The sequence below is a fragment of the Etheostoma cragini genome, chromosome 3, assembly GCF_013103735.1.
Source record: "Etheostoma cragini isolate CJK2018 chromosome 3, CSU_Ecrag_1.0, whole genome shotgun sequence".
Lineage (NCBI taxonomy): Eukaryota > Metazoa > Chordata > Actinopteri > Perciformes > Percidae > Etheostoma > Etheostoma cragini.
In genome coordinates, this window is record NC_048409.1 from 2,790,959 (window position 1) to 2,802,413 (window position 11,455).

The 11,455-nt window shown below is 43.0% G+C and overlaps 1 protein-coding gene across 1 annotated transcript in view; it reads left to right on the plus strand.

Annotated features, from left to right (window-relative positions):
* The first annotated feature begins 883 nt into the window (after positions 1-883).
* zbtb16b (zinc finger and BTB domain containing 16b) overlaps positions 884-11,455 on the plus strand; it is a 20,345-nt gene continuing 9,773 nt past the window's right edge. Inside the window, exons 1-4 of the mRNA XM_034867962.1 lie at positions 884-1,022; positions 2,143-3,416; positions 6,341-6,438; positions 8,713-8,799. Of these exons, the coding sequence (XP_034723853.1) occupies positions 2,239-3,416; positions 6,341-6,438; positions 8,713-8,799 (1,363 nt within the window). The 5' untranslated portion in view covers positions 884-1,022; positions 2,143-2,238. The remainder of the gene's footprint in view (positions 1,023-2,142; positions 3,417-6,340; positions 6,439-8,712; positions 8,800-11,455) is intronic.

The window sequence follows — 11,455 nt, forward strand, 5'->3', positions numbered from 1 at the left end:
GTGGCAGAATACAGGTTCATTTGCAACATCTCAATATCTTTCAGTCAGACACAAGTCGGAGTTATGTCACTCTTGCTCCCCCTCCCCCCACTTGCTCAACATGGCTTGAACACCGAAGAACCACTCCCACATTTTTGGTTGACTTGCAGACAAAAAGTGTGTTCTCCAAATGTGTCTCTAAACACCTCCATTCCCTGTAGTGACAGTCCTAACAGAAGAAATGTAGACGTTAAACTGAATTTTTCTTCATCCAAGTATAACTTGGTATCCAAAAGAAGGTAAGCAAAGCAACATATAATAAGATATAAGATAATGCCTGAGTTAAAAACTTGAAAGGAAGCACGTATGTTGATGCAGACAACCTCCATCAAAAAAACTAATTCCTCTCGACTACAGGATAATAATATAATGCATTTTTATCCATTTGTATTTGAACTCAGAGGCACTGTGAATGTTTTTTAACAAATTGTTACCTTAAGAATTTGTAAAATTGTAAATATTGTAATGGCCAACTTGTGAGCTTATTCTTTCCAGTGTTATATTCTACCATGATGAAGGGCACCAAATGTTTTGCTTCTTTTCATGTTTTTTTTAACACTTGAAACCATTAGCGCTACATGACATGATAGTGTAACAATAACACCATTGACTTACTATTTTGAGTCTAAATTAAATAATCTGACTATATCCCGTTCTCATAAAACAAATGCATTTTTTAAATAGGCTTAATTCTTAAATTTTGTTGCAACATAATTATTTATTAACTTCACATCTCAGTTAATATGCTGTTTTTTTCTTTGCTATTCTTAATGAATCTAATGAACACTTCAACACGTGGTTTTTAAGAAAAGTTTTATTTTGAAACGTCTAAACGGAAGTGTTGTTTTGCCCCTGCTGGTTTGATTGTATTGGCTGGGTGATGGTTTGCTTACTTGGAGCAGGGCTGAGTTTGGAGCGGGTTCTGTGAAATGTGTAACCATGATGTTGCCTGGGTAATCAGCGGAGGACTTTAGGAGACAGAGGTAAGGACAACTGGGACAGCGGACACTTTTATTCTCTCTGCCGATTATTCGATAAATTACTTTCCAGACTCATTCACCAATTCCAGCAATTAATATATGAAATGTCAGTTTTGTGGTGGGTTTTACTGGATAAGTGGAAATCGAGTCCAAGTTTGGTTGCAGACGGATTCCGGATTTAAAAACTTGACTCAGACTATCGCGGACATATCATTGGTCTATTTTGGATGAATTGGGGTCTATTACTTGTCGGACAGCGTGCGTTCCCTCAAACGCCGTGCAGTCAGTAAATAAAAGCGCGTGGACAGGGTTAATTTGTCGCAATGTGTTTGGATAATAAAGGGGGGATTGTGCGTGTGCACCTGATGCGCTCTGATGTTGCGGGTAGTTGAGGATGCATCCTGTCAGCATCACTAACAGCCATCACACACACTCTGGGATTTAAACGGGAAAATACATGTCACCAGTGTCAAGATTGTGCTTCATTTTCATGCTTTGATTAATTTGATAGTTTTATAACTTAGGTTATTCATCGATTTTGTTTTTTAACAGAGCTGCTAAATTGTCTTTAACACCTCTAATCATGTACGCGCGCAGCGTAAATGAACTAATCAGCCATGCAAGGCGTTGGTTGAAAGCGACCCTACCTGTTGAGGGCACGGGTGTGTGCGTGTGTGTGAGTGTGTGTGCACGCGTGTGTGTGGCGCTTGATAAATTGAACCGTCACCTCTCAGTATGCAGACGTTATTACCGCGACGTGCTCGCTCTCAACGAGACCTCAGACTAATCACCTGCAATGGAAACTGTTGCTTTGTGCTTATCGACCTGTTGTCTGCTTTCGGTTATTAATTACAATCATCAAAAAACAAAACATGTAGGGGGTATAAGATCAAGCAGGGTTTTTAATTTCACTGAATATATAGAATTGGATATGTTTTGATTTATAAAAAAATATATATTCCACACCAATACTCATGGAAGAAAGTGTACACTGGAGCTTAATTAACCTTCTTTGTACATCAAAATGCAAGCCAAACAGGCACTAATGATCCTCTACCCCCCCCCCCCCCCCCCCCCCCCCCCCCCCCAACACCACCTCCCCCCCCCTCTACTCAAATCACAGACACTACAACCAGCTGAAGGCAAGTGAAGCAGGCAGGACAGCCACACCTCATGCGTGGGCTCGGCAAAGGTCCGAGTTGATACGGGTCTGACAAACATGGGGGTGCTCCAGCTCCACAATCCCACCCACCCCAGCACGCTTCTGCAGCGGGCCAATCAAATGCGTCTGACCGGCACCTTGTGTGATGTCATCATCACGGTGGACGGCCAGGAGTTCCCGGCACACCGCACCGTCCTGGCCTGCACCAGCAAAATGTTCGAGATCTTGTTCCACCGCAGCAGCTTACGCTACGCCCTGGACTTCCTGTCCCCCAAGACCTTCCAGCAGATCCTGGAGTACGCCTACACCGCCTCGCTCCAGGCCACAGCAGAGGACCTGGATGACCTGCTGTACGCCGCTGAGATCCTGGAGATAGAGTACCTGGAGGAGCAGTGCCTGAAGGTGCTGGAGACCATCCAGGCGGAGGAGACGGAGGAGGCGGCGGTGAGGACTCACAGCTCCGGAGACAACAGTGACCACAGTCGGGCCAGGCACTGGAGGCACATGTTGATGTCCAAGAAGCATTCCTTACAGGATGGACCCAACCGCATCACTCCCACTGCTCTGCACCACCTGGCGCTGTACCACATGAGGGACGGGAACTCACCTGGCCCAGAGCACGACGCGGCTCCTGATCTGTGCCCCAAGCTGGACACAGATGTCAACATGGAGAGTGCCCAGCAGCCTCAGCACCGCAGTTCAGAGTTATCCCAACCCTCCTCCCTGGATCCTGGCAGAAGTATAAAATCCGAGAGCATGCAGGTGGATGATGCCAATGGCTGCGAAGGCAGGTCCTCCAGCACCGGGGAGGGGAGCTGCGTGTCCGACCAGCCCAGAGACGAGGGCCCGGGGACGCCCCTGAGAAGCAGCGTGATCACCAGCGCTCGAGAGCTGCACTCAAGCCCCGAAGACGGAGGACAAGTGGTTGGTAACACTCTGGACTGTTTCCCCGGGATCTCTGAGAAACATCTGGCCTCCATATACTCTGTGCCCTCCAACCACACAGGGGAGGGGATGCTGCCAGTGTCCGTTTCAGTGGCCCCGGCCCTGGGCGTGCCGCTGGACCCGAGGGCCTACAGCGGCCTCCTGCACCAAGGCTTGCTGCACAGGGAGCTCCTAAGCCGGTTGGGCCAGTTTGCAGCCGGGATGAGGCACGAGGGCCAGGCTCATGGCCAGCAGTGTTGTGGGGAGTGTGGGCTTCAGCTGCACAGCAGACAGGCCATGGAGCAGCACAGGTAACACCCACAAAACATCCATCAACACCACCTTTTTTCACATCTTGCTGCAGCATTACACTATATTCTAAATCTCTTGTAGTAGCTAAAATAATGGGAAATGAAACAACGTGACATTTTGTAACTTTTATTTTGAAATTCTCATAATCACTTGTAAAATCCAAAAGAAAAGAGGGCATAGTTTTGGTCTCAGTGACACTCACTGCTCAAAATCTTTACTGACAAACGTGTTGCGGCTAATAAAAGATCTGAGGGATGTGCAGGTGCATTTGTGCTTGTGCGGTATGATGATTATTATAGCTTATTATGTTTGTATTTAATAGTCATTGTTGATATTTTATCATGATCTACTGCACTGTTCAATCACTGCACTGTTCACTTTTGCACTACCATCATTGCACAGTCTATCATAGTTTCTCACCTTATCAAGGTCATTGCATTTCTGTGAGGGATATTTTATTTTAATTCTTATATATGTGTGTATATGTGTGTGTGTATGTGTTTGTTGTGTTATGGTTGTCTTGCTACTGGATGCCTAAAATGTCCTTTGGGATGAATAAAGTATCTATCTATCTATCTATCTATCTATCTATCTATCTATGAAGCAGTTGATTATGCTGTTAGGAAAAGCACTGGTTAGTGTCTTTTGAATTGTTCCTTTTTTTTTTGCTCCATCATGTTAAAATACTATGAGAGTTAAAAGCTGGAAGGTGCAAAAGCAAATATGTTAATTTATTCTCAGGGACACCTGCACTCTTGTTTCAACACTTATACGTCTGGTGGAAGTTTTCTATCAGGGCTCTGTGAGGTAGTTGATACAAAGAGGCCTTGGTGTCGCACAACGCTGTTATTTACAAAGCCTTATTTTGTCAATTCTGTTCCGATTATTTGTGCAAAAGTGTGCCTCACACAACAGGCAGTCTCCCAGGCTATTTGTTATGCATTCCTTTGCATCAGTAGAGAGGAGCCTCTCAGCAGGGACCAGACTGGACGCTGCAGCTAGATGATGGATAACTTCTGCTTCACGACCTGCTCTGTTGTTTTTTGTTCATTCCTCCTATATTAACCAGCTTGTCAGTTTTAGATTTAGTCATTGTACACAAAAAGTTACAGACTAGCTCAATGACATCTCTCATTAACTTGATTGCAGATGTTGATAATTGTGCGTGCTCGGCAGTGTTTGACTCATCACTAATGATTAGAAACAAGACAATCTGTTAGCCAGCAGTCTTAATATGCAGTTAGCTCAGGATTAGGATCACAGCCATTGTCCGAGCCCGTGGCTGACATTTCAGCCTCGCGTAGCTCCAGAGTTGTGTTGAAAACCGCCCGGTGAAACAGAGCATCCTGTGGGATATTTAGTGATGCGCGTTGCTTACTCATGGAGACAGGCGGATGTCCGCAGGTTGCAGGAGATGCATTGGTGGCACTGCTTAAGGATGTAATGAAGTTTCTGTAGGTCTGTAACCAGGTCACTGAGCATACACCTGGCCTGCAGATTGACATTTTGTAGTTTTATTCTTAAAGAAGTTTCTCCTGCCACTCTATACCATTGAAATTAAACAGTTTAGGTTGCAATGTCTTTTCTTAAGTAGTCCAAGAAGAAGAACTGTGTTCCTAAATTCAAATAAACAATATTTTTTAAAGTTGATGCCTTCATAACAAAATCACTACAAAATTAAACTACATTTTCAGGTCATCTTTAAAGTTTACTGAAACCTCTGTTTCCCCTAACTCTAACCCTAAAACTAATCATAATAATTAGTTATTATAATTAATAATTGGTTGTTTTCAGTATTCAAATTAATGAACTTAGAATGAATAAGTGCATCCTTTTTGGGAATACAATTGTTTTTCTTGCCTTTCATTTATTTTTGAGGGTGTTTTATGTCTTTATTATAGTGGAGGGGAGATAGGAAATAAGAGGATTGAGATGGGGAATAAAATGCAACAAACGTGCCCAGCTGGACTCAAACTGAGAGCGTTGTGGTTACACGGTCAGCCCCCTAGACCACCAAGATGCTCCATATGTTTGCCTTTTATTTAATTATTAACAGGGGAGAGAAGAAAATAAAGACTTAGCCTACATTAATCCTCAGACTGCTTGGCCATCAGGATCCCCGAAATAAAAGTCTTACGTAAATGCTCAAGTAAATTATCATCTTTCAGTCAAATCTTCAAACTACAGTAAAAAGCCAAAAACCCGTCAGTGCTCCTGAGCAAAATTATTCTTTTTCAAAATATGGTAATGTTGATTCCATGCATGCTAAGTTACATCTCATAGCTCATTTGTGTAGACCAAAGAATGTGTTTGTTGGTCGAGTCCTTTTTAGGCGGTAAGCAGGGTGATATAAGGATAACAGTACAGATGACTTGCATGCTTTTATGTGTGTAATATGATATGATAGGTTTTGCTGCTGGCGCAACTTAGGCACATCATCGTCATTTCTCCTTTTCATTGCAGTTACAGGAGAAGTGTGTGTGTGTGTGTGTGTGTGGGTGTGTGTGTGTGTGTGTGTGTGCATGTCATGCTAAGAGTGTGAGTATGTGTGCATGCACTTAGTGTGTGTGTGTTCTTCTGTGCGTGCCCAGTGTCTTGCAGTGCTGGCGGGTGGAGGCACGCGTATGTCTGCACTCTGAAATTAGCCAGATATCCTATTGTCTGTGTTCTTTTAGCATTCATGCGTTGTGATTCACAACTGCAAGGGCCTCTTACACTAATGATGCTGCATTCAGCGAGGGATTCTTGCCGGAATTAAAACCTGCTCCTCTTGTTAGGAGGACAATGATGCTTCTGGGTTTGGGAGATCTTACAAGAAAAAAAAAAAGGCACACAACCGTGATACTTTTATTATTACAAGTGCGTACTCGCTGTGTTCTCGGATCTGTTTAACACGCTCACATTTGTGTTTGTCTTTCCACAGGAGGCTGCATAACGAGGAGAAAGGCCATGGCTGTGAATACTGTGGCAAACACTTCCAAGACAGCATGCGGCTAAGGATGCACATGCTGTCTCACACAGGTACTTAGGAACTCTCACACTCACATCTCAGAGTATTCAGTGCTTACACAGCCTCTTGATAGTGCGGCCTTTCAAATGCACCTGTTCATACTACTACTACCCCCCCTCCTACCAGTTAGTGCTGCTCCGAATACTTGGATCATGCTTTCTTTGCCACGCTTAGGTCTATGTACCTCTCCCTCCCTCTCCTCTCCGTTGCTCTCTAGTCTCTCTCTCTCTCCATTTGAATCGTTTCTGTGTTTTTTCGGAGACTCTGGCAGCACGCCAGCTCTGCCCCTTCTGAGTGATGACATCATCAGCTGCCGGCAGGCCTGGGTGTTCTGCCAGTGTTCCGAAGCGTGTGTGATGGCTCGCTCGCAGATGTGTGTCCAGGAACACACTGTACCCAAATGCAGACTTAATCAGACCTGACTGCTCTCCCAGCTACTTTATCCAAAATAGAGAAAGAGGAGCGGGGGGCGGGGGGGGGTTGAGGATTAGGGACTAAAAATGAAACTAAAACAGAAACAGAAACCTCAGTTGGAGTATGTGTATAGACAAGGAAAGGTCCCTGTCCTCTCCGCCTGCTCTCTCTGAGGATTGTTCGGGAATGACATACTGCTGACAGATGAGAGAGAATCTGCTTCTTTTAACTTCACCTGAGTCGTCCCTTTATACCCTTGCTCTGCATGACCCTTAACCACACATATTGTCTTGTGTTACTCTCAGACCTTAGACAACACGCTTTGATTTTCAATTCGCAGTGACATCCACGACAGCAGCATCTTTAACCTAATTTGAATTTTTGCATAAACTCTCCCCATCCCAATGTGTCAACCCATAACACTACAAAAAAAGAGAGATGTGGATCTCATTTCTTTGTCACTGTGTATTTCGGTATAGCAGCCTTAGATCCCGCTGGTTGCTAAGGAGCGAGTGCTCCACTGCTCTAATGGGCTGATTTGGTATTCAGCTCGATGCTGGCTCTTATTTTGGTATGCCAGACAAAGTGTTTTGATGGAGGACGATTGCAGCCGCGTCTGGAGACAGTTTGATGGTTTATGGATGAGAGCACACTCTGTGCCTTTGACTGCACAAGACAATGCACTATGTTCTCTTCTTCCCTTATCACACAATCTCACACAACACACCACACCACACTGGACAGCGTCACACAACATCAGCATCTACAACACTGTTCTAGTGTTACTCCTATATATGACTACTCTCCATCAAGTTTTATTTTGCTCTGTGTAATAAAACGCACAGTTCCCAAACAGTAACCAGTTTGTTTTCCAAAATTGTTGCTTTTTGAAATGAACAGATTGGGGCTTTTTTGTTATTTGTGCGCACCACTGGGAACATTGGCACAGTGTCTCTGTATAGAGGCATCGTAAGAGTTGAAAGAGGACCACATTTAGGCTGTAGCGCTCAGAGTTCCCAAAGCTTGTGGGTGTTTTAATGAGTCATTTTAACTTCATTTAAAGCCAGCTGAGCAGAAAATAGATCAGTGAATGAGCCCTGGGCCAGTATGGATCTGCAACCGATTTACATCTCTGTGAGAGCCAACCCACATCCAAACAGCTGTGTGTGTGTGTGTCTGTGTGTGTGTGTGTGTGTGTGTGTGTGTGTGTGTGTGTGTGTCTCTCTGTGCGCGTGTCTGTCCTATGTGTCTCTCTGTGCAGGTGTAAGGTTAGTGCAGAACAAGGATTGAACATTTCTGCAAGCAGTATGCATACTTGTGTCTTTCATGTCTTCATCAGAATAGACAAGGGCATTCCAAAGGTGAACTGGGAACTGTAGTTACAGTGCATGCGATGGGATTTGGGGTGTTGACTCTGAAGTGTTTTTTGATAAAGGGATGTGCCGCAGGCGGGAAGCGTCTGCTCTAGAGAGAACACCCAGTCCTTCTGTGGCCTCTCAGGCACACAGTCTGCTCACTTTTCAGACTGATAACAGGGCTCGGTAAATAAAACTCTTCAGCTCGGCTCTTTTTTGTCAAGAAGAAGGGCCGTTGCACCCTGTCTGGTGCTTTTGTTTGTCCTGGCTTGTGTTACTACGGCGCTCTGCTCCATTGTACTCCGCACATTTGCTTCTTGTTGTAACACCTGAAAAGCAAAAGCGTGTGACAAGTGCGACTCTTTAGGTGACTTTTAAAACAGGGCACCTTTGTTCCCATCTTGTTGCTCTTTTTAAATGCCAAATGAACAGACTTACTCTAACAATTACAAACACACGTGTTTGTGTTTACTGTCTGATAATGATACCATATTATAAATTTGATTTTATCTACAGCTCCTGCAGAGGCGTTGGTGTGTGACCAGTGCGGAGCAACATTTTCCTCAGAGGATGCTCTGGAAGCCCACAGGCAAACACACACAGGTACTTCATACACACACACACACACACACACACATTCTGTTTAACCGGGAAAGCCTGCATTGAGATATGGAGTAGGCCGTGACTTGTGATTGGTCTAAACTGGCCTGTCATGCTGGCTAGGTTAAACTGTTCCTGTCATAATGCTCCATTATGTATCACCATGAAGGTGGGAGGACCTCTCACATATCACCCACTAATATCTCTTGGCACCCAAACCTGCTGCATGCCACTTTGCCACAGCGCCAGCATTACAGTTTCACAGACATACTATCCTCCCCTCCTGTCTGAGAGTGCCTGTGGAATTATTTACCTCACACAAGAAGATGAACACCGTCTGTTTCTCATTCATCTCTACTGTACAAAATGTTTGTACAACCCTTTTCTTGTCCAGTCAGTGTCTGGCATTAACAGTTGGCGTCCAAATAAATCCAATTTAGTTTTTTTCCTTAAATGTTTTTTGGCCGAGTGGCTGCACAAACCTGGATGGTTGTCTTGTGATGTACTTTCTGAGCTCTTAGTGTTTGGAACAACCAGCCTGAGGAGCTGAAGTCGCTTTCATCTTTTTAATCAATTCCTTAAACCCACATTAACAGACTTCTGTATTATTAGTAGCAAGCCGTAACAGAGTGCTTTACAGTATCAGAAGAAGAAAAGAGAAACATGAAGATAAGACAATTTAGAAAACAAGAAAAATTAACCTGTCAAAGTGTTTCAAGAGTAACATTTTCAACAAGTATTTGTATTACTATCATCAAGAGTGTTATTATTACCTCTGGTGCCACTTTATTATGATAGTAGAGTTATAAAGGGTTTATAAGTTGTCAGTAACAACCTTATTGATGGTTAATAGGTCATTTATTAATAATTTCTCTATCAACGTTACTGTCAGTGAGGTTCAGTTGAAACATAAAACACACAGTTTTTAACCTAAAATGATAAACCATAATAATACAATTTTAAATCTCACCACACCAGCTAACATAAAACAATGTATATCAAAAAGAAATGCAGTATATATATATATATTTTGGTTGGTGTGTATTCTCTTTTTTGGCATTTTTAGATCTTGGATTGATCAGGAGGAAAACCTCTTGGGAATTGTTTAATCCCTGACACGTCTCTGAAAATCTCAAGAATCTGAACACATAAAACCTTTAAGGACTTAAAATATAATTTATAACTTTAGGCTTGTTGGTTTATTTTGAAGTAGAGCTAAAATGTTTTAGTCTATTTATCAAGCAGTCAAAATTACCTATTTTGACAACTGATTAGGTGTATAAGTATTTTTTTATGCATACAAGGTAAACATGTACTGCAACCAGCCTCTCTATGTCAATATTTGCTCATTTTCTTAATCTTCTTTGTAAGTAAATTGAACATCTTTGGATTCTTGGACTGAGGGTTGGCCAAAACAAGCATTTTGAAGCCATCTGCTTGGGCTGTGGGAAATGTCAGTGGCCGTTTTCCACATTTCAAATAAAAAAGATTAAACTTTATTTAATCAATAATTATTTATTAACTAATTACTCTCAGAAAATAACCAGTAGAATAAATAAAAATGACAACAATGAATAGTTGCAGCCATTCTTTTTTTCTTTTGTGTGTGAGGACAACAATAACCTATGACCCAGTTTTTACACAGAATAATAATAAGAAACACTAACTAACATGATGACTCAAATATAAAGCCACAACCTGGCGAGTTCTAAAGCATTGATAACGGTTGTATTGCCATTGATAAAATCATGATTGGCAGCCTATTAAGCCTTAACAAGTACGCCATGTCATGAAGTGGCACTTTACTCTTGAATATTATCCCATTAGCTTGAAGTGAGAAACACATGTTTGACTCAAAACTCTCCAACTGTGAAATACATGCTGTATTGCTGTCAGATGACACACACAGTGTACCTGACCGTGTCTGAATCCACACCTTTTCTGCTACTGTCAGAGAAAGGTGATCACCCTCTCAGAAGCATTGGCATGTAACTGTAACTCCAGGTGGCACACACAGTATGAATACTTAATGGATGTGGACATGGAGGGGTGTTAACGATGCCCAGAAGTTTCTACCCTTATCTTCCCAAGTTGTAAACATCCAGAGTTTGGTTTCAGCTTGGCAGTGTATCCAGAGCAGGGTACAGGAGGGCATTAGTCTCTCATTTTGTCATGATCTAAGCTCTCTCTGCTGTAACGCATGACCCTTTTTACAGAGTCTTATTGTAGCTCTCACAGCCTACAACCTGCATCAGCTAAAGGTAATTTAATCATCTGTGTCGACGATATGCTCCAACTGCATGAACATTTACATTCAATAAACATAACCTGGTTTTTATTTCTCCTAAAAACATAGGATATGGCCGTGTTGACCGGGCCGCCTTGCCTTTAATTTGCCATGTGGTATAACCAGTGAGCCAAATGAGTGTCCTCTGAGCAGATTAACACGTGTCAGGCCTCAGCAGCTGCAACACTGCTGTCCACCTCCTCTGGAACAGAAATAATACTACTTTTGGGTGACCTTACTCTGAAGCATTTTGGCAACACTGGCTACAGTGAAAGGCTCTTTAGCTATTTTGATATGTCAGAGGTGAATAGCCGTGGGTTGTTGAAGTTGGAGATCAAAGAGTGTGTGTGTGTGTGTGTGTGTGTGTGTGTG